The 24,196-nt window shown below is 42.9% G+C and overlaps 1 protein-coding gene across 2 annotated transcripts in view; it reads right to left on the bottom strand.

Moving 5' to 3' along the window:
* Positions 1-449: 449 nt before the first annotated feature.
* The window catches only part of LOC119432897 (kinesin-like protein KIF21A), an 84,919-nt gene continuing 61,172 nt past the window's right edge, over positions 450-24,196 (bottom strand). For both annotated transcript variants that reach the window (XM_049658993.1, XM_037700051.2), the window contains exons 24-33: positions 21,265-21,527; positions 20,265-20,411; positions 15,874-15,993; positions 14,612-14,751; positions 13,631-13,814; positions 6,927-7,091; positions 5,209-5,329; positions 4,409-4,579; positions 3,946-4,154; positions 450-2,558 (exon numbers count right to left, since the gene is read on the bottom strand). In XM_049658993.1, the coding sequence (XP_049514950.1) occupies positions 2,450-2,558; positions 3,946-4,154; positions 4,409-4,579; positions 5,209-5,329; positions 6,927-7,091; positions 13,631-13,814; positions 14,612-14,751; positions 15,874-15,993; positions 20,265-20,411; positions 21,265-21,527 (1,629 nt within the window). In that variant the 3' untranslated portion in view covers positions 450-2,449. The remainder of the gene's footprint in view (positions 2,559-3,945; positions 4,155-4,408; positions 4,580-5,208; positions 5,330-6,926; positions 7,092-13,630; positions 13,815-14,611; positions 14,752-15,873; positions 15,994-20,264; positions 20,412-21,264; positions 21,528-24,196) is intronic.

The following is a 24,196-nucleotide window of genomic DNA, read 5'->3' on the forward strand; positions in this document are numbered from 1 at the left end:
CATCTGTATAGGGCACGTTTCTGCAGCAGCTAGCATGCAACGGCATGGTGCAGTGTTAGAGTAGTTGACTCCCGCGCAAAGGGCCCGGGTTTGATCCCTGCGGGAAATGGGTATTCTTTTTTTCATTCCTGGTGATAGCTGCGACGGACACTGGCGGCATTGGACAACATCACCAACCTAAACGGCTATTGGACTAAGCCCATAACAGCTTACGCTGTGAAAGAAAACGTGATGTTTGCACATGTTTCGGTGCAATTTGGCATAGCACTTTGCTTGAGTATTAAAATTGCGGAATAGGTGCAGGTTTCCCACCCTTTCTGTAGTGTACCTTGTACATGACAGGTAATGAGACAATTAACATTTTACGATAGCACATGTTAGGACAATACCAAATGTTGCATGCGTGCAGCTGCCAGTGGATTCGATACAGTATGCAGATACTGTATCGTAAGTGGACTCACGTGCAGTCCTCATTTCTTTATTCGCCTACTTACACTTTGTACATGTACAGAACTTTCAGCACTGGAATGTTGGCCAAGACAGAACACACTTTTCACGTCTTCAAAGTCCTCAAGAAAACAGACGTTACATCGACAGGTACTACAAGGACACTAAAATTTGTCGCAGTTTGTAAATATAAAAGGGGAACACTTTTATTCGGAGTAAAAGAGTGTAAATGGCTACATGCGGAAATATATTGCTTAATAAATAGCTCACCCATTAAAATAAAATATGCACGTCTGGAATGTATCGCTGAAATTTTAGCCTATGCTGGCGTTCGCTAGTGGCCACGGGTCTTGCTATATCAAGACATGCCCTCCCAGATTTAAAAATAACCTACTTTCTCTAGCATTCAAGCAGCCACTCGCACATAAGATTCATCTGGTTCACACACAGCATGTGCAGCCTTGCTAAGTATGAGATTTCTTCTCGCAGCCTTTAATAAGCACAACACATTAAGACATATTAATAAATTAATGATAGTTGAAGTATATATAGTCGTGAGGTTGCTGAAAGAATGAAATTTATAAATAAGTTTCGATTAGAACAATCTTAAGAGAAATGGAAGGTTCCTGCTTTTAATCAGCGCACAAACTTGCACCGATTTAAAAATGTGAGCCTACAAATTGGCAACACTTTCAAAAAAAAGGAAAAAACTAAGATCCTGAGGCAGCCAAGAACAGCTTTGGTCAATATTGGAATAAACTCGTTAAAAGCTGAATAAACTTAATAACAATAAAAGTTAATATAATTGGACGACGCTTTTAATAGGAAACTATAAATATAAGTGTGAAAGACTAGGGGCAGTCGAAATGCACTCGCAGAAATGGAAAAAAAGATGTTAAAGGGGCTGCCTCAAGCATTTTTGATTTGGAATGGTTTGAGTGAAAATGAAAAACATTGAAGGATGACAGGGGGCGCTGCTGCGACGACAACATTGTCGCTGCAACAATAGTCCACTTCGATCACAGCACAGCAGTGGTGCGAGTTGTTTCCGTCACCCTTGGAGGTAGGTTAGGCGTCCGGCATATCCTTGTCGGACGCTAGTAGTCGGGGAGGTCTGAGGAGATTTCTAGGCTGTTCCGCACTTGCCAAACTCGCACGGTGTTGTCGCTGGTTGGTGGTGACATTGACGCAAATTGAAGAGTGTGGCAGGCACGGGAGATGGGGGAGTGGGCGTGGCAGGGACGGAAAGGAAGCAGATTGTTCTGGTTAAACATGCAGGCAGGATGTAACGGCAAAAAAAAAAAGACAAACTGAAAGATGAGAGGGCATTTTTTTAAATAATAAAAAAATGCAAATTAAAATAACAGCTGAGTTGGGAGCATGTTCAAATGCTCAAGCGAAAAGTGTGGGAAATGAATGCTCAAGCAGCCTTCTACGCTGGGCATGTAAGGACTATCACAAAAAAGGTTGCTGGCAATGTTGCTATAGGAATGTTTGAATAATCCACATTTTCCAATGTCATCACAGTGTGTAAAGCATTCTAAGGAATTTGACTTATGTTTGGTAGCCATGTCATGGTTATGGTTGGCTGTCATGACAAAGCTTGGGAACCATAATGAAGTAACAAAAAGATAGTTACCCTATGCACTTTTCTTATGGCCTATTATGCATTACACTCCAAAAGAAAAAAAAAGAGAAAAAGTGGAGGTTGAGGAGTTTCACAGCAAAGGAGATTACTGCATTAAAGCACTACACTTAGTCATAAATCAGATCTGGTAAAATGCAATGCTAATGTGCTGCATTTTTGAAGCAATTAATGCATATAATGCACAAAATAAATGTAAAATACAAACAAAGGCAAGGATTACTTAACCACAATTGAGAAAAATGAAATATAACTAGTGCAGGTTGGCCATTTCGTGCGAGGTGTCACAAATAAGCAAAAGTAAACTGGGACGGGATGCGGACGTTAATGTTTGACATGCAGCCGATTGTAGGTGGCCTAGCCTGTCCCAGGCCCAAACTTGGTGCTGTTGCCCTCGGCATCTTCGGTGCACACCTCTGCTTCAAGATAGTAGCCCGGGGTTCGCCATATCTTAATGTCGCTGTTGCTGCAAAGTTCACACGCCACAGAGTGGAACCCAGATTGAACAGTGCCACACGAGAATCTGGACTCGAGACATTAATTTCAGCACCACTGATACGAACGTGCAACATATTTTAAGCAACATTAATAATATGAAGCAAGAAAAAAAACTTTTAATGCTCTTTTCAGGTACCATTATGTGCAGAACCTGAAAGAAGGCACATACTTCATTGGACAGTTCATGCAGCTTATCTTTATGTGCTTTGCACCAAAAGAACCATTCCACATCAAGTAAACTTTAATGCCTTTATTTCAGGCTATGGAGAATACATTCATACAAAAGACAATGAAATGTTACTTTAGTTATCACAATTTTAAATAATATTTGGTTTGCTGAGCTATACACAAGTGAAACTGCTCCAGCTTATCAAAAACACTACTGCAGCTATTGCATTAGGTTTCCTGCGAATTAATCAGCATTTCAAGGCATCAAACTCAGCATATCAAATGATAAAAGTTTGGCTTTGTGGGGTTAAAGTGCGCACTCAAGGTATGTGTGCTTCTGATATTTCTGTCTGGCTTTCTGTGCAGCATGTGAGCATCTATTCGAAACTCATCTACAGATAAGCAAATGACACTTGCTGAAATGCCTTGTTCTTTTAAAATATTAATATACTATTGCAACAGCGTCTATATATTTTTCGCACGCCATGAGGCCCTCCATTCCGATTACTTTTTCCCGGCACGGGCTGCGCAAACAAACAAGCTTTTGCAATATGAAGCCGCTTTTTCAGTTCAGCACCCCAACTACAACAGTATTTGTTTTCATGCGGAAAAGCTCGAAATACTCGGGCATGTAGACAGCAGTAATGCATTTTTGACTACCTGAACTGCTGTTTTTGTTTTGTTTTGTTTTTTACCTTTCTGCTCTGCACACTTTGCACGGCCACGACTGATTTTGTTTGGAAAGGTCTGGTGTGATCAGACGTGGGAAGTACGGAATGTGCGCAAACATTTTACAAATATCAACTCAAACTAAAACAAAAAAAAAAAAAAAAAACAAAAATAAAACCACCCCCCTGCAATGGACACACAGTGCCATCTGTTGACATTTATGACCTTGTCCAGCTCATATTGGCTGTTGCACCATTCACGAAAAGTGAATCGCCGGCTTTGGCAATATGGCCCTCCATTGTCACGCCCAGCAGTTTGCCAGTTTTGGCAGCCAATGGGTAACTACTTTGGCTGCCACAGTATAACTTCCGAGCAAGATCAAGTTAAACGAACATGCAACCATACAGTTTGTTAAAACACGAGATCACGAGTGTCCAAAATACGGAACAGACAGCTCACATTAAGGGCAAACAAGAGGATTTCAACTGCAAAATTTAAGAAAGTATTGAAACCCTTACTTGGATGCTGTGAAGACGCAGGACGAGTTTGTGGCAATGGCACTGATGAGTGAACTGTGTGCCTTAAGCTCGCCAACAAGCGAGCAGTTTTCGGTGTTCCACATCTTCAGCATGCCTCCACGACAGCCACTCAGTAGCACGGGCGGGGCAGTACCATTGTGCATGAAATTAAGAGCGGTGATCCAATCCTTGTGGGCTTGGTTCAGCGACTACAGAGGAATTGCGGAAGAGAATAAATCACCCTGGAGCAATCTTGGGATGATCATTAGAGAATAGGGGTGTGAAAATATATGAACGTTCGACTAATGATTAGAATTTTGTACCATTTTGCAATGCTCAACAAACTCGCCCAACTAGCTGTGTTGAGGAACAAGTACTAGCACTTGCCACTGTCTTCAAATGATGTGTACCATACAGTCAATGCAATTGGCTTGGGTTGTATCTTGCAATGGGCAGGACATACCAGAATGTGGCACCGATTGGCAAGGTCCCACTTCTTGATGCACATGTCGCGCGAGCCAGAGAACAGGTAGTCATTGTAGACAGCAAGGCTCTGTATTCCGTCGTAGTGGGGCGGCTCCAGGTTCACCTTGGGGGTCAAGACCCCACTCCCGCTCTCTGGGATCTCAAACACCTGTGCAGCACAAAACGACAATGTAGGCTTGGACAAGCGACACCAACAAAACACAACCACCTACTATTTCAGTCTAATAACCTTTAACACCCACCTTTGCTGTCAAAGCACAAGCCTGCAGTGTAAAAATGCATCACGTTTGAACACAATTGATGGTGTGGTGACAGTTTACTGGTACCAGGCATCTGGTGACTGCCGAGTACGTTGCCACAACATATGCATTGCCGGCAACAAATGCCTAGTTTCTAGTGCACAGAAATACTTGCAGCATACATTGAACTACACAATATTGAACTACACACATTGAACTACAGAAGTAAAAGTTTGAGCTAGTTGGTGGGTCAGCCTTAACTATACGTGGACAAAAGAAGAGGCCAGGACACAGACAGCGCTGACTGCACCCTAGTTTCTTCTTTCGTCCACGTGAAGCTTTGCGCCGTAAGCATAGTTGGCTTTCAGGCACGTAATTATATTGAAAAGGCCATTAGCTGTGTGTTTCCTGAATTGAAAACAGCACGAAAAACAAACAAAAAAAAGCACACCTTTCAACTTTGCCAAACCTGTGCAATGTAACAACTTTGTTGATGCACGAGAGTCAAAAAGAACTCGCTGCTGAGCATGTTGCTAACCTTAATATAGTGGTCCTTGGAGCCTGTGATCACAAGACTGGAGTCGTTATCCACTTCGTCCACTGCCATGCACATCACTGCTGCCTGGTGTCCACCTGCCAGCTTGCCAACACAGGCAAACCTGAGAATGAAAACACAAAGCTTTGGGACAAGTAAACACAAAGTAAATGCAAAGAGGAAATGGACAAAGCCACAGGAGGTCACCCCACAGCTCTACATTTTTGGACACTGTCTCGGGAACTTCAGTACCTTGCATACTTGCTGTGATATACAAGTCTGCGTTGAAACTGAAAAAGGGCTGCAAGTGCTTGAAATGGGGTTGGTATGCAAAATTCGACACCAGTGCCAAATGGAAATCACAATATTCATTCAATGAACGAGAAGAAGGGGAACAGAGCGGCCCAATTTTTGTTAGTCACAACCATGTAAAGCCAAGGAAAGCATAGGGGAAATTATTTGTAGTATTTAATTGAAGTGTGTAGAAATTATAAGCTAAAGGGAAATGAAACTGGGTGAAAAAAAAATTATGCAGAAACTCCTCTGGGAGTTGTCTAAGTGTGCGTAAGCATTGTGCCACTTGCACATCTCCACGCAGCCCGGTGTCATTATCAATGTTATGAAACTTGATCTGATTAGTACATATGACAGCGCTGTGGCAACACGAACTGCTGCCGATGGCGGTGTGCAAGGTGAATTGGTGACCCAAGCAAACTACTGCAGGTGGTGGTGCCAGGTGTGCTGATGACGTTCCGATCATTATCAGCTGTTATCGCTCTTTAGCGCCTTATCCATCCACGTCAACCCATTATGAACCATGATCAACCACACTCCGACGGCGACTGCGTCTGGCGCGCCCATGAGGGCCGTATCGTGAAAGCGATCTGCAATGGCGACAGCGCGCCAAATGCTGACAGCCTCATGTGCTCTGTGTTCTAGCCGCTGAGTTTGCGTTGAGAGATGTGAGGGCTCCAATCTTTGAAGTAATCTGCGATGGGGGCTCAGTGAGGCTAGTGTTGATCGCTTCATGTGCTCTGTGTTCTCGCCACATAGCGCGCAAAGTATGCAACATTCAATCTAACTGCTAGGCAACATTAGCTAGCTTTACTAAGCACGTTTTTGTTGGCTTCCTATTAAACTTCAAATAAGGTTGTGTGAAAGTATTTATACAAAAAATGCAAACAGCCATAAACGACTAGCACTAATTGTTGCCACTCTCTCCCAATGATGTGTAGATGGAATCAATGCAATTGGCATGGCTATATACCTTAAGCCCAAAATATTTTGCCTGGATCATACATTCTTCCCGTGGTCCCCTAAAAAACGTATTACTGAGGTTCGAGTGTACATGATAGATGGTGGTTTTAAGAGAAGTGAAGGAAAGCCAAGTGCCACTATTTTTAATAATAATAAAATTCTCCAATAAAAAGCACAACATTTCTTTAGATGCCAGTGCACGTAGACAACTTCACTGTGCAACTGTATACAGCCAGCCACACCTGAAAGTCCTAGACCGTTCATCCCCGAGTAATTTGCAATTAAAGAATTAGCAAGTTGAACCTCCCCCATGTAAAAGACACAGGTATAACCCATTATCGAATATAATGTAAATCTAAACTGTTTCTCCATGTCGTACAGTCATTGGTTCGACTGTATGGGCAAATGCAATGTTCATCAATGCCTGCATCGCACATGTTTCAATATGACGAGGGAACGCTTACCTCCGGATGTCCCAAATGCGAACAATGTTTGAAGCAGCAGAGAAAAGCAGGGTACCATATGGGCTCAACTCTATGGCATTGATGCGCGTCTCCCCTTGTGGAATCTGAAGGCTGCGAGATGCTGACTCTGCCACAACAGGCCCACTGCTACACTGGCCTGAAGAGCTGGCAGAGATAAAAAAAGACTTCACTCAATGTCTACATCACATTATCTATGTAAACAACAGTTCGCTAAATCTACGAGTGCACAAACGTCAAGGAATGAAGATTTTTGGCATAGCCAATTGGGTAAAGCACAGGTCAAAGCCAGCGGATAAAATCAAGTAGAATCACGTAGAAAAGTGAAACTTTGGACTACTTAGACTAACTTTGTGAAGCTTGTGTACACATAAGCTATGTAGAGAGAATGATAGCCCCCATCTCTTGCAACCAGTTCCAGGCATGTAGCAATACATTTTTGGCAATGGAAAGTGCATTTGTACAATAAAATGTTTTTAGTAAAAGCTTAGTTACTATATAGCAATTAGTAATGGGTTTTCTGCACTATATACAACTGAAAACTCGCTCCAGCTTACCATAAATGCCTCAATGTAGGTGACAAGTTCCCTGTGATAAATCATAATTTCGAGGCATCAAATGCCAGTGGCGTACCAACTATTCCTCGAGTAGGGGAAAAACCACAAACGTCTGTCAGTTACTGCTGCTGCTGAAGTGCTGATTGGCTGAAGGCGCCTGTCTCCTTCTGATGTGTACCCTCGCGCAGTCAATCAGAACTTCAGCAGCAGACGAAATGGACATGTCCACTAGGTGGACACTTACAGAATACTCCCCCTGTGCACATAAAAAATTCACATTTGCTACAAGCTATTTCAATAATTAAGCAAAGAATTGTACTTGTATAAGTGCACAGCATATCACTATTTAGGCAATAGTATTGTCGAGGCTATATGCAACGAATGACTGTTTATACTCAACATAAATGACTTGCAATATTCACAAGAAGAAAAGACAGCAGATGTGTGTGACCTTGAAGAATTACAGCCCAATTTCCAGCGACGCTGTTTCTTTAGAACAGTTTCAATAAAAGTTTCAGTGTCCTGTAATTATACAGGGTGTTTCAGCGAACACTTTCAAAAATTCTTAAAGGTTGCCTGTGGCAGATAGCACAATTTTAGTTCATGAGCTGGTCTACTCGAAGAGGCGGACATTACTTGCACAAGAAATTGAAATGCATAATTGAATAATTACCAATAATTCACTAACGTAAAAATTTCACTAACTCACTAACGTATAATTCAATAATTCACTAACGTAAAAATTTTGTCGCACATTGTACTTGCCATGACTCCTCCCCCCCCTTTCCACGAAATATAAACCGTTGCAACCAACAGCTAAGTCAGGAAACTGGGAACCATAACTGACAGCAGCCATATCACACGCTCTAACACTTGAATAAGAATTTTTTTTACGAAGACTGCGTTTGATCCAACCGTATCTAACTTCGCACAGAGTTTCCATAGCGTCTTGATCTTGATGGCTTTTATAGTTCTGCCAGGGCAGTGGGCAAATACTACCCTGCTCGTTAGACATGCTCATAACACTCTAGAGGGCTTGCATACATAATACCGATCTATTTTGAACTTTACATACACATCACCCATTACCTTGCCTTTACAATAACGCGAGGACACGCGAGGACACGCGAGGACAATTTCAGCAAGGACACCAAACGAACTTAATCTATCACAAATGGAAAAAAAAAAAGGTTTCAATAATTATTTGTAACGCTTCTAAATAAGCAAAAAACATTAAAACTATGCGACACATTGAACTTAAAATGCTACCTATTCCTTCAAAGTAACAACTATCTGAAACGCAAAGTTGGCTTGGGACATTGTGAAGCCTAGCTGATAACATCAGCGTGATACTTCCAAAGACTTGCATACAATTTTTTTGAAAGCTGTATTTCATCAACGTGCATTTACCATCGCACATAAATTTTGCATATTGTTGCCCCTATGCCCACAAAATTTGACCTCAGTTGTTGTTGTCATTATGCCAGTGCCGCCGTCCAAGTTTTACACTGCTCGTAAAACAGACTAATAACGCTATGGTTCACTTGCATATGTATTCTTCTAGAAAAGGTGCATCTAACCAGCCCATTTGGAACATTGCCTACACGTTACCAATACCATGCTCCTAATTTTCTCCAGATATAGACAATATGCCTTGTTTAGCTCACTGAGGACGCCAGAGAAACAAACTACGAATCCTGTAAGACGCACGAAAACACTTGCATTTAAAACAAGAAAGTGAAAGTTTTGCAACGCATTGGGCTTAAAAGTTTCCCCATTTTCACAGAATTTCAAGTCTGTATCTTGTGCTGGGAAACATGTCGATTAGCAGCAGTACGACACCCTGGAATACTTTCTACAAAGGCTGTATTGAACCTACACAGCATAAACATTTATTGCTTGTCACTCAGAACACTGCTTTGTACTTCAAATAAATATAAACACCATGCCCCTCAGTTTACCGAGGATACCAGGGGAAAACAACTAAAGGCCGTGTATAACGCATAAAAATTGGGAGCAAGCGAATATTCAGCAACGGTTTTCATAGCACATAGTAGGCAACCTACACAGTTCAAATTTTCCGTATGCGTCACCAAAATCACCTAAATCACCTAATTTCTTCAAATATTAAATATCTGCTATTTTCGCCCCTGCCGAGAAACAAGTAATAGTGTAGCTCTTATTTAGAAACAGCCCGAAAATAAATTGACAGTCAGAAGTGACACATGCCTTATGAAAAAAATCAAGTCAGTGTTCTATTCGCATTGAAATGGCTCTGCACGTTCGACCAAGGCCATTTTCGCAAACATATCTGCGAAAAGTCGTGATTACACAATGAAATTCGAGTTATACATGTAAGAGGTTTGGTTAGAATTTTGATGGTGATAAGATACTGAGACTGCAACGCTTTATGTAGGCTACCTATGGACGGAGAGTGAATAGCTCGAGCATTTGATAATCCAACGATTTCATGTCGTAAGACACACCAGTCGTTGGGTGCGACTGATTATAATACTTCAACCAGACCTCCCCTCACCCGCAGGTTGAGTATAGCAAGCTGGCTGTGCTTGCAAATATGGATATAGCGGTCCCAAGAAATTGGGCATGTTGCAAGTAACACAAGCAGACATTTGTTAGGGTGGGAACTGCACAGCATCACACATTCTCTGCAACGCGAGCATGTATGGCGGATCCTGCGCGTCGTCTGCTAAAGCACGTCTCGAGGAGGCACAAAAGAGAATCCTCGCTGCCCAAGCAGGGGATACATAGTAACGAAAAGCAATACTTACGTGGGCTTTCTATTAACGCTTTCCCTACCATGGGGAAAATAGGTGTTTTTTGTATGTTAGGGCAGATGTTTTTTTCTGAAGGAACTACTGCACTCAATATTTCATGTAGTACATAAACAGAAAGCAAAATGAATGCACTTTTCACGCATAAAAGGTTCATTAACGAGATGTCATAAAAAAGATATAAATTGTTAAAATCAAGATTGTGCGATAAACTTGAACAAAGTTTGTAAAGATGCTTGTACCTACTAAGAAAAAAAGTGTTACGAAAATTATGAGATATACAAAATATATTCTCTATTAGGCACTATCTCTGAAAAAATTTAAAAAATTTAACTGAACAGGTATTTCGTTACAAAAATTTAACTGCAAGCACTACAGTAGGGCGTGCCGGGCTGCGGCCGCTGATGTTCCAGGCTGGTTTGCGTCGTCGCTTTCAGTCCAACGAAAAGTCAGCGTCTTTGACTCGCTGCTATTCGTTGTACTTGATAAGATCAGTTGCAGAGGCAGCGGAGTCGCGATCTGCGATCTCCCGAAGCGCGTGCGCCGTTTCCGGAGCCGGACATCTTTGCGTTCTGCTTTGAGCAGGGTTCGTACAGGTTTCCAAGCCTTGAATACTTTGCAAGCTCACAACAATACCAAAAAAAAAGTTCATGAAACACAATGAATGCTCCCAACAGCTACTCTGACTTCTCCAGTATTAACTGGGCAAGTTTAGCGTACATTAGTCTTGCTACACATCCATTATATTATAACAAATAGATGTATATTGCAATTTTGTAAAACATGTCTTGTCTTTATCATTTCTCAAGTCCGCAATATTAAAAGTTTACATAACGAACACTCGCAACAGCTGCTCAAGCTTCTGCAGTATTAGCTGGGCTGGTTCATCAAACAGTTCTAAAACATTCAGCATAGGTAATGTTCCACCCAAAGGCACTGAGCATCAGTGGTAAAGTTGCTCCACTATAGCTCTCTTTAGCTTCACCTCGAGCGCAAGAGTGAAAGTGGGACAAGGCAGACCGACGGGCGAGGAGTGAAACGTACGATAGGGTGAGGAAAGCAGCGTAAACACTGCCAGCCGAGCCAGCACCGAAGCGCGGCACGGGTCTTTCGCTCCGTTCGCGGTTTGACGTGGTGAAGCCTTTTATTTTTTACTTGCAGTTCTGCAAAACGGAACCATGTGTGCTCGCGCTGGCGTATTGTTTCTGAAATGGGGAGTTTGTCAGATCGACGCCGATTTACCCCAGAAAGGAGGTCGCAATGTCGATATCAGAGTGCATTGCTCACAAAATTCAAGGATTTTCAAGGAAGGAAAAAAATTCTAGGACTTTCAAGGATTTCAAAGACCTGTACGCACACTGTTTGAGGAACGCAAAACTTCGGAGCACGTTTAAAAATCACCGCCTCGCGGGAAAAATGCGAACTGCATAGAAAACAAAAATATAGTTCTCCTTCACGTCCGATAGCGCAGTACGTCCGTGAGCGACGCGGAAGGTCTCGAAAGCTACGTTTCAAACCATCAATAGAAGGCTAACTATGCCCAATGGCCGCGGTAGGGGAAGAGTTCAAGAAAATTTAGATTCAGCTGTAGTTTTGTTGGACTATTCAGCGTGCAGCCAAAAGTGCCCCCTTTCAAAAGTGTGTGCGTGTGGGGGGGTAAATGGCATATTTCATCCGCACAGTTTCATATACAGCTTACACCACTTATAACGTAACTGTTTATAGTGCAGAACTGGCTACAACGTGCCCTTTCTGACTCCCGTTTACCCTCCCATAGAACTCCATGTAAATGCATACCGCTTACAGTGCAGCCGTGCAAGATGAAATGCCTGTTATAATGCGACTTCCACGGAAAATCGCATCGACAAGCACGGTAGCGAGCATGCTTCTGAACGAGGTGCACCCACCGATGGGAGAGAAGAGCATGAGGGCGATGTGCAGGAGGAGCATGAGATGTGGAGCGAACGAACGAAAGAAAAAAAAAAAAAGAAAGGGGCAGCGCCGGCGGTGAGAGGGGCGGCGGCGTGATGCGGGCGCACGGTGGTTGCCTAGGTGACTGAGAAGCCTTTTGCTTGGCTGCTTATCAGCAGTGTGCATTGCACTGAACCACGGTGTAAGATACATATCTTACACCATGGTTTGGAGCTATTAGGTTTTATGTGCACTTTTGAGCTTCTGCCGTTTGTACCAGTGTCCGTACATACAAACTTGGTGGGCATTCGTTGTAGTTGCCGCGGCTTATTGCCCAAGAAACCAAACTGCTTCGTTCACGTTGCTGTCAGTTCAGCCTGTGCGTGCGATCGCATGCGTCGTCTACGTAAGCGCCTACGGGTACGAACATATCAAGGGCAAGCTTCGGGCGACGGCATGCCGCCCGATGCTTTCGCCGGCTAGGCCTAACCAGCGCACCTCATTGGCAATAAAGTTGTGGTTTGGTGCCGAGTCAACGAAATGCATTGCAATGGCTGTACGGCACATGAAAACCAGAGAAACCACTTCAATAACGAAAGTGAAGGCACAGTCAAAACTCGAATGGCGACAACTTGGCCCGCGGTCGCCATCATGCATACGCCGATCAGTCCGAGAAATCGGATGTGACACTTACTGCGCCTAAAACTTCAGTCGGCATCTTTTTTAAAAAAATATTATTTGTCTGCTTGATGCGAAGACCACAGGTACTTGGACATTAACCTTTCAATGTTCATAAATTTAAACGGATGCAAAACTTCCAGTCACACACTTCGATTCTTGGATATGCGTGGCTGCTTGGTGTACATGTTTTGCATAAGTGCAGGCCTTGAAAATCGTTTTGGTTATAGTGCGATACCGCTTATAGTGCGGATATTCGCGACTCCAGCAACTTACGTTATAAGCAGCCTACACTGTACAGTGCTCATGGAATGAAATGCCTCGGGGAAACGAAGTAGAACAATCCACACGTGCAATTACTTGGGAGTACCATGTCATGTCATGCGGGCTCTGATATAAGTTACAAGCCAAAATTATGCCGATGTCACATGACCTGCAGATGGTGTAAACGAAAGTATGCACATTAGTTAGCCCTAAGCTGACACATTTCATTCCATGAGCACTGCACAGTTAGTGTATTAATAATCAAGAAATCCAACAAGGCAAGTGCTATGAAAACAATGACAAGTTTATTAAATTGTTATGGCTATTTAAGCTTACAAAGCATTTTCACACTAACATGTGCATTTTTGCACAATCCATGGCTCAAGTAAAACTTGGGCTATCAGGAGGGTGACTGAATTTGCCAGTGCCGAATTATCGTAAGTTGATAGTGATGCAAGGAAGGCATGCAGCAGCGCATACTCACAAGAGGGTGCGGATGCATTTGGCGGGGCTTTCTCGCACGTCCCACACCTTGATGAAGGCCGTGGAAACTGAATAGGTAAGGCGCTGGTATTCGCAGTAGCGCACGGCCACCACATTATCTGGGTGGCCTCGCAGGCAATGAATCTCCTGGCCCGTGTGCAGGTTCCAGACCTTCACTGTGCGGTCTGTGGGAAAACAAGGTGAAAAATTGTGACTTCCTGTCAATATCGGTACGTGGAAATATCTGCAATCTGCCTGCAATGCAGTTCCATCACCATGGCTTAAATTAAAGTCGCAGGCTTTCCTCAAATCGAATGTGTGTGTCATGGCACACAGCCATCACAACTAATCACAGTTGAACCTCACTATAACTATGGTTCAGCAAAAATGCAGCCATATTTTGAATTAACCTCAACCATATTCCTGCGTTATGCAAGTATAGTGTACAGAAAGGTTAATAGAGCGCAGCACTTTTTTGCCAAGCTAAATTAATGCCATGAAGAGCAATGTATCCATGTACTTTTGAAGCTTTCTTTTTTGCAGCTGAATGTATGAACAGCAGCAGCACATGTGAAGTAATTGTAGATAACTTATAACAATCTTATTAAGAAATTTACAGCTTGTCACATCAACAGTGGTGAACATGTAACAAGACACGGATTGCCAATTAAAATACCTTTCATGTACTGGAAAATAAAACGTATTCTGCCCCATTACAATCATTAAACACCTATACACTTATTCTCTAGGTCACTCATTGTTCCAAGAAACAGTTTAGTAAATACCAATGTGGCTGTGTGGAACACAGAACAAAATAATGCGTGGTCAAGGTATTACAGCAACTGTGCGGTTTGCTGTAGTCTGAAACTGCATCTTAGGTGTTTATGAAAGACAAAAGCATCGTGTTCATAATTTTGTGGCATGCACATTGTACGTGTCGGTAAAGTGGCAAACAGAGTGCTAGCAATATTTATAAATGTACCTTTAGAAGCACTGAACAGGACGTCATCTGTGACGGCCAGGGAGAGGACAGCCTTGCTGTGGCCCTCTGCCACGTGCGTGCAGACCAGAGGGGAGCTCCGCGAGTATCCCGGCTTTCCCTCAAACACATTGATCACACCTCTGGATTTGAAGAACACATGCACCCATGACATCGCACATCACAGAACAGTCGGGAACACTTCGTGCAGGTTTAGTGGCTGTACAGCCATCGCGCACACAGTTATTTAAGAGCTGAAATTCTGGCAAATCATGGCAAGGAAATGGAGACAAGCCAGATCAATGGCAACCTAGCAATTTGGTGTCACAGTACACTAGACCAACCACAGGACGTGCTATGCTGACCTGTGGTTTCCTTATGAGGTAGCTAGTGTGAATGTTATTCTATAATTTTGTGCCATATTCTGAAAATGCAATTAACCCTGTGGCACACTTCTTGCATGGCTGATCTTCCAAAGCTCCTTTCATTCTATCCTCTCTCCCAAAAAACACATCAAACTTCCATATATTGCTATTCAACACTTCCTGCAATAAAAATAAGTGTTATTCGTGGCAACAGAGAACTATCAAACAATAGAGCCGATCCTCATCTAACAAAGTCACATCCAACATACAAATAAGTTACATCTGATATTTGTTACATGCATATATATATATATAGACTGTTATCCCTGTTTTGCTTCACAGCCTGGCTTACATGTGGTTGCAGCTTGTGCCAGTAATGCAGCAAGCTATGAAACTTGGTTGAAAAAACACTGCTTTGGCATCAGAAAGGCCTATCATCACTGAACACCACATCTATAGGCGATGGCACCGACATGGCAAGGGCACACACACAATACAGAAAAATTCTCTAAATTTCGATTACTGTTGCTCAGATGGCTGCTTGTGGACAAAATTACAGTAACAGCAATTTCTCACATATCTGCACCTGCTGTCTGTGCAGTCTATTCAATGTGATGGCTATTCCGCATCAATGATCATCTTCATAAAAGCTGATGGCAATAATTCCCTTTAAACCACTTCCATGCATTCAGTTGCGCATAAATCTGGCTTTATATCCAGGATGAATATGTTACATAATTGCTTGCAGGTTAGTTCTGAAGAAAGAATCAATGGGTGCCGAGGGACTGAGGAAGTTAATGGCACAAATGCATTTTTTTTTTGCGATAGCAGTCACGCACCAGTGTTTTGCAAGCACTGCGGTATGAATACTGAAAGTAAGAAAAGTAGTAAAACAAATACCTGTCTGGCTTGACTAATGGATTCGTGGATGTGCTGGTGAGCCTGGAGAAGACATTGTTGTCTCGAACTTTCCGATTTACAGGGGGTGATGGCGGTGGTGTGGCATCGATGCCAGCATCTCTGAATAAAAATTTATGCATAGCAAGCAAGCATGTGACACTAGTGTTGAGGCAGACTAGCAGTTGTCCCTTCACAGTCCAACCTTGTCGTCCCCTTGTATGGCTCACAGACTGAACTTTCATGGCTGTAAAGACTGGTCTGTGAGGTAGATAACAGCCATCTCTGATAATAACAGAGAACAGCAAACATTTTACGTTGAATTGTACGAACCGTTAAACAAAATGATCGAACTGTCGATAGCATCAAAAATGGAAGAAAAAAGAATTTGCTGCATCAATGTGCCTGTAGATTGTGAAGAGAACTGTGAATTGTGTGAGAATTGTGAAGAGAATCATCTAGCGTAATGATAGACACCCATAGCGACAAGCGCCTTTCTTGGCAGTGAAGCTGCAGCGGCAGATGCTTGCAGCAGTGAGAGGCACATCTAACGCAAACATTCAGCAGAGAGCAATAGCTGAATTAAGACTGTGAAAATTCCAACCAAAGTTTATTCGATGACAGGTGTGCGAAAACCACCAAAAATGCATACAACCACTGCTGCGCCTCCCACCATCTTACTCCTGAAGGAGCCGGTCGGGCTCCGAAATGTCTGGAACGTTTCTTAAAGTAACCTTCGGTTGGAATTTTTTCAGATGGCGAGATGGCGATGGCTAGATGGCTGGCAATTAACCGTTCATTGTGATGCGGTCGCGAAATTTAATGCAGCATGCAGGCTGTGTCTCTGAATATACCACTGTAGCACGAGCAATACGAGGACACTGATGAGAACATGAACTCTCAGACACTGCATTCATGTTCTCTTCCCTCTCCAAATTTTGCTTGCACTACACTTCTATTTCAATATGACACCACCACTAAACAGGCTGTAGTTATTGGCCGATGGCTTCCATAAAGTAGGCCACCATCGCACGACTTTCACTGAATCAAAGTGAAACCACAGTCTGGCACAACTCTTATTGTGCCCATTGCTCAAGAATCAGTGATCACCAACGATGCGTGATCCTACAACGATGATCACCAAGTCCTACAGGCACATGGCTAATGTGCCATGCGAGATGAAAAAAAGAAAAACAAGCTAAATATTCCCACATAGTGTTCCATGGACCGTGAAGGAGTTTATTATAACCCATGGTTCCCCCAGTTCTCAGGCACTGCATTCTCCACCACTGTGTTTTCGTTTGACGACGAAGTTGCTTTTCCACCAAACATTCGCAACACTCCACACTTTGCTGCACTCCCACTTCGCCACACCCCAGGGCTTTGTCCGAACTACTTGTGATGTGATCAGCACCCGATGCCACTGAATAATATGTATGTCTCCTAGGACCAGATTGCTTCAAGTGTAGCTACACTTAATGGTGATAAGCAAAAAGCAGGAAGTGTGTTATATAGGGCTCCGCACAACTGTTCTTGTATAACTATTTTGTCCAGAATTTTGTTCCTGAATTACAATTTCCTCAAATAGAACACAAAGGATTACAAACAGCATGCCGAGTTGGCCAGTGAGCTAAAATGAATGCAATGCACTACTACTGCAGCACAGTTTTAATGCAGAACAGCTAAATTCAGAGCATTGCAAATCCACTTAAAGCTTACCTTGGCTTAAAAGATGTCAATAAGCAATGCTTTAAGCAGACTATGCCACACGCAAGTAAGACAAGGTTAGCTTGGGACTGGGACATTTTCAAACATACACAGTCAAGCAAGCAAGACAGTCACTTGCGTAACACTCTTAAGGCCATGTCCATTGTAAACTATCAAACAATAGATTGACTGAGCCTCTTGCCTTGCAGAGCAATGGCCGAACTGTTAAGACACTGAAGACAGTAGAGCCAATAAGAAGCAAAACGAAAACAGGCTTAAAAGCAACTGAAATGTTTATTTTGTACTCATCCGCTGTTCTTGACATAATACCTAAATCAAAATTTTAAAAATCAGAACCAAAACATAATAACAAAAACAAAATAAAAAGTTGCCTCAAATTAAGTCAAACAACTATATTCTGGGACTGAATTTAAAAAAAAGGCAGCAATCAAACAAATAATTGTTACAATGCAAACACAGATAAAAGGCTAATACAACTCTAGGTGTATAAAAATTACATGGCATGAACCATACAGTCAAGTACAGTCGCATCTCGTTGATACGATTCTAAATACGTTTTTCGAGACCTTTTTTTTTTTCTTTTCCAGGCCAACGTAGGAGCAATGTATTTTTATACGGCTGTTGCTGACTGCATTTTCACCTGAAATTGTATAATACAACTGCAAAAGTGGGCTCTTAATGTTATTTCTAAACTTGAACTTTATATTCCAGCGTATTAGCTTAAATAACATTCCAACAACCTGCGAACAATGTGTTGAGCCCCAGCCACACTCGAGGAAAAACGCACGCAGCGTGTCGACGGTGGTAAAACATTGCTGCGGCAGTGCGGCCACACCAGCTAGCGGTGCACCACTGCTCAGTTGAGTGAGGAAACTGTGGCTCCTTCTTTAACTTCCAGAAGAAAACCGAGTTTGTCACGGAGTATGCCTATTTTCATATTTTTTGGAGATTGCTTTGGATTCCGGTTCCCAAGATGATCGTATCAACGAGATTCCACTGTCTTTGTCTCATGCAAGAGCAGTGCTTCCTAATGCATTGACTAGCGTGGTAGTCCGAGCTAGAAATCAACAGTTGTCTACCTCATTATGCACTGATTAGCAACTAGCAACTGACTAGCATCAAATAGGGGTGCTACAATGGCGAAAATTTCAGAATCGAATCAAGTATTTTCTATTTCTAAGTAAAGTGAAATAAAATGTTTAAGTGGAATCTGTTCGGTAAACAAAAGGTTTATTTACATCATAAGAATGTTACGCAGTTTGTGATCGGACATCTGGTCTACCGATGTTCCAGATATATGGTGTACCGTAAAATTTAGCAATGGAACAGGGAAATGGAACTTCACCAGATGCACACAGAGTTTGTTGAAGGAGGTTTGTGCAGTATATTATGGCACCGCACACTGTTTTGAAGGGACGTAAACATGGCAAGAATGAAAAACGACTTGCCTAAAAGCAAGGTATTCCGATTACCGTATTTATTCAAATATAAGGCAAAGTATTTCCCCAGAATCCTTAGCCTCGAAATCACCCCCCGCCTCACGAATTTTGCCTTTAGGTGTGGCTTAACGGCATCACGAATATCTCCTTACAGTATGGCTTTACGTCAGCGCGCACCGCTATGCCGTGAAGCCACACTTGGAGCCAAAATTTGCAGATAACTCGCACTCGGCGCAGTGAAGCTCCCTTCCCCCCTCTCATGGTCGCCATTTTGCGTTCTGGCTGTGTTAGTAATTCAGCATTTCAGGCAATCTCTGCAGAGTCTGAATAATTTGTCGGCACCCTCACCTTATAATCGTGACTGCCTTATAATCAAATAAATACGGTAGTTGACTGAAGTAATTCAGGAGTAGTAAATTGCCTTGTGGGTTTGTTAAAACGGTTCCCACTTGCATTCCTCCTATTCAAACAGCAACGGATATTTGGCAACTTACAATATTGAAATCTTGACTCGATTCGTATTTGAAATTTAAAGTATTCGCACACCCCTATAAGAATCTTTAAAAAATCTAAAAGTAGCTGAAGTCAAAACTAAAACATGCATAAATATGCATCAAGGAAACATTTATATTAGCAAAGGAATTCGATAGCAAGAGGGTTTGACAGCCCAAAAACAGCAAAAAAGAGTGATCAATTGCAAGCAGCATTCAGAAAGTGCAATTGCGCAAGAAAAATATAAAACCAGGGTATGACATGCTTTTAATGCTGAGAGACAAGCACCGTGAACAGGGGTAAAAAGAAAGGAAAAGCACAAGCATTGTGCAATACTCACATGCGCTCCCCAAAGAAACAAATGTGTCAATTTCCGATAGAAGCAATCGGCTTGTATAAGCAAATTCAAAGGAACGCTGTACTGCAAAGAACGGGCCTTGTATCTTTCACAAAACAAACACGATCTAGTGCTCGCTTACAAACGGCTATGTCATGCACTTTTATATATTTATATTTTATTATATTATATATATATATATATATACCATGTTGGAGCTATCGCGAATTCGTCATCCTTATTTTAGGTTTAATGTGAACATGACTAGTTTCTGTGGGGTTTCCGTAGTTTCTGGACATGCAAGTACAACTGCATGCTCCTCGTTCATGCTATACTATCGAACGTCTGAAGCAAGCACTGGTGCAGCACATAGGTCGGTAGAGTGGAGCGGCACCTACTTTCTTAATTGCTGGTTACAATTAGAGTTATTGAATTTCCTCCTAAGCATAGGTGAGAGCTCGAGGGGCAAGCGCCTGGCGGGAGGCTTGGTCAGGCGAAGTCCGGGCACACCTCGCGGAGGCGGCATTGAGTCAACACCCACTTCTCTGCGTTCAAAGAGGCAGCGACACAGCTGCATTACATGATGAGCGAGGCATTTCCCTCAGTCTAAAGGCTAATAAAAAATTTGCAAAGTGAAGCATACTGGTTTGGAACCAATTCCAAGGCTCTTACTGCCTTTGCGATATTCCCACTGCAATCCAACCATGGAAGTTACACCTGGCTTCAATTTTCCTGCGCGTGAGCTATTGATTTAGTTTCAGTTCAGTTCTTATGCTTAAGCTTACCCTTATATAGAGCAATGCAGCATAAATTAGAAATACAATACAGTGAAATAGCTGCAAGATGGGAAATTCAGATAAGCGCAATTCAGGTGAGTATGCAATAAAATAAGCATTTATATCCTAATTGCACATTTATGCTCATTTAGGACTGCGTCACCTTAGCAACAGCTACACAGTCTAATCATCAGGACATTTATAGTTTACTACACTTCAATGGAAAAGTATAGTTGCGTAAATCATACTGAATTCTTGGTGCAAAGCATTATAGAAGTTCTCCGGCCTGAATCCTAATCCTGCGCATACTTTCAAAGCCTCTAGTAAGATTATGTGGAGCTGCTTATACTTTCAAAACCTCTAGTAAGAGACTATGTGGTAGCAGCTTTGTGGCGAGTTTCAATTGAACCGGACTCATCGCACCCAGCGCCAAAGCACACGAAAAAGCGAGTGTGAAGCATTGTTAAAGTAAAAGCTCGAGGTCTGAGGCAAAGGCACAACGAAGGAGTGAAGCTATAGCAATCTTGGAGCATCAAAGCACAGCCCTAAAGCCACACAAAAGCAAGAGTTAAGCACCAGAATGAAAGAGCAAAATGTGTGCTTGTACATGGTTTCTACTCACTTTAGAGATCCTGGGGCACTGAGCACACGCTGGAGATTTCCATCTACTCCAAGGTTGAGGCAGCCGCCGTCAGGATGAGACATGATCATAGAGTCCGGAATTTCACCAAACACTGATGAAGTCATGGCGGATGAAGTCATGACAGAGGATGTCATGTCACTGCTAGTGTCTTCTCCGACGGCCGAGAGAGATGGGAGCGACGCGTCCATTGGTGTGGATTGGTAGTAGAGGAGCTCTTGAGGGGTGGCAGTTTTGCGACGTGCCTACAAGGAGAGTACAGTTACACCTCGAAGTCTGTAAAATCTGCAATTTGGTTGGTTATATCGAAATTTTGTTACACTGAAATTCAACCTTTTATGCAAAAAAGTACAGTCGCCGATGGATTCTTCTTACACGGAAGGGGCCGTAAAATTTTTTTAATTATTGGGCAATCAGAAAAAGCAAATAATGAGAAAAAAAATTCATTTCGTTGAATTTGAGAGACGGTGACGAAAGATAGGGTTTCACGACATGTAGACAATATCTTCACATTGGCGGTACGAAGCAAACCCAACGACACTTTCGCGCAAACTCTGTCCCTGCGGCTGATAGTGTCGCTCACAGTAAGATGACGCTATCATGAAAAGCGCCATCTTGGCACGCCCACTCTTCACACTTGCTGCAGATTGCCTCTAAATCGGGGCACGCAGGATGCGTATGCGCTCAGCTTCGCTGACATTCACGAGCAGCCACGGCAGCGATAGAAAAGGAGACTCACGCCAAGCTTGCTCCCCTCCAGCCGTTTCCCCTTGTTCGCGTGGGCAGAGGGCACTCATCAAGCCACCATCCTTCCCGGTTCTCACTTGCGCACGCCTTCCCCCGCACCCACAGCATATTGCACTTAGGGTAGTTATCACGCTTGGACTTTCTACAGCACATGATGCTGCTCTGTTCGGCGGTCGCGAGGGCGCAAATTGAAAGGTGTCTTCACCAGCAGCCGCTTCTAATTAAATTATTACAGTCGAATCCCCCTACAATGAATATCGGTACAACGAAATTTCCACCACAACGAAGATTTTCCGATTCCCCGTAGGCTGCCCATAGAAAGTAATACAAAAAAAGTCCCTTCATAACGAAGGCGTTTTATTCGGTATTTCCGCTTCAACGAACTTTTCGAGAATAAAACGGACTGAATTGAAATTGCAACTGCCGAGTAGTAAAATTAGAAGGCCCTTCCAAAGCTGTGACGATCGTATGTCCGCTTGAATGAGGTTTTAGCGAACGAAATCAAATTCAAAGAATCGATTTAAGCCATTGCAATCCATAGCCATGCGTGGTCATCACGCGCCTGCGTGAGACTGCAGGAGATCACCGCAATTGCTGCCGTTTTCTGTGGTCTGTATCCGGTCGAAATGGCTACGCCAATGAAGAAGCGTAAATTTCTCTCTCTCGAGGAGAAGGCACATATGATCGCCGATTACAATAGCAGATTAGTAGACAGTTATACGAACTAAGGATAGTAGTTTTATTGGCTGTTAAAACTTGCAAACATTCGCAAACTAAATTACCGAGCACGGTGTCACGCGCGCGCAGGTAAACATGAACACATATCGCACGATGACCGCGGAAACTCGGTGTCAACACACTGGAGTGAGAAGGCGCAGCAATAGCAGCGAGCGAATTGATCTCCGTGCCGTCTCTCGCTTATTCACGGCGAACTAAACGTCGAAAGCACAGCGCACACGACTCTACTGGCACTAGTTGCACTTTGCCCACATCGCAGATCGCTATGAACATGAAGCCCATGTGGGCGCTCACTTTGTGCACATTGCAGATTGCTTTCAAGATAGCGCCCTAGCGGCCACTCCGCCGCCGCCATTGTGAACAAGCTGCTAACGTCTCGTCTCACTAACTCCGGCGACTGCTTTGAAAGTAATGGATCCTTTTCACCTCATCAGAAAAGTTATGAGAACCGACGACAAGGACATTGCAATGGCTCTTTTAACGGACTCTATGAGACTGCCTTTGCTTGCCGTGAAGCGTAAGAAATACTGATAAAAGGCTGACAAACTTCTGGAAATAAAACTTCCGAAGCTTGCCGACTTTGTCATAAATATACAGTGAAATTGTGATAATTCAAACCACTTCATTGCGACGTTGCATGTGCCGCAAAATGAGCATTTCGCACATTGGGTTAGGCGTCCGTCGCAATGTACGAAAAATGCTGTAACAGCGGCGAGAAATCCATTCTCTCGTGAAGTTGACACTTTATCGACTGCCTTCTGTACGTCTAAATCTTTTCCCCCACGCCCTTGCTGAGATTTCCCGGACGATGGCTTTCGTTTCGTTCACGGCTTTGCCATTTGGCGTACGTACATTCGCGTCAACGAAGTTCCACCACAACGAAATTTTTCGTATGTCCCGTGAATTTCATTGTAGCGGGACTCAACTGTATATTGAAATTCGTTATCATCTGGTCTTACATACAAGAATATTGAACCTGATGATGTAATTTGACTAGCAGATAAAGTGTAACTGGTATTTTTCTATAACAAGTGGCAGGATAAAAGGTTGCAACAAAGAAAAATCTTGATAGCAGCTGTATTTTGTTGCAATAATGTTGGTCAGCAGGTCAACATAACAGGCTACAACTGATACTAAGCCCGGTGCAGTTGGGTGCCAAACATTATATTGAATGAATGACCGTAAAAGCTACACCACAAGCTTTAATAACCATGTTTACTCAATGTTCATTACTACTCCCACAACAGTTCTCGAATGTTTGATACCTATCGATATACCAGCAACAAAAACAAGCCTGTGAAGTTTCGTTTGTCATAGAGGTCCTCCTTGAATGTGCAGTTCTACAGATTTAGTTCAGAGGCTGCAGGGAATAGTGAGAAATCTCAGCAGTCAATAGATATCAATCTGATGAGTGGCATAAACATGCATA

Source organism: Dermacentor silvarum, chromosome 11 (genome assembly GCF_013339745.2).
Source record: "Dermacentor silvarum isolate Dsil-2018 chromosome 11, BIME_Dsil_1.4, whole genome shotgun sequence".
NCBI lineage: Eukaryota > Metazoa > Arthropoda > Arachnida > Ixodida > Ixodidae > Dermacentor > Dermacentor silvarum.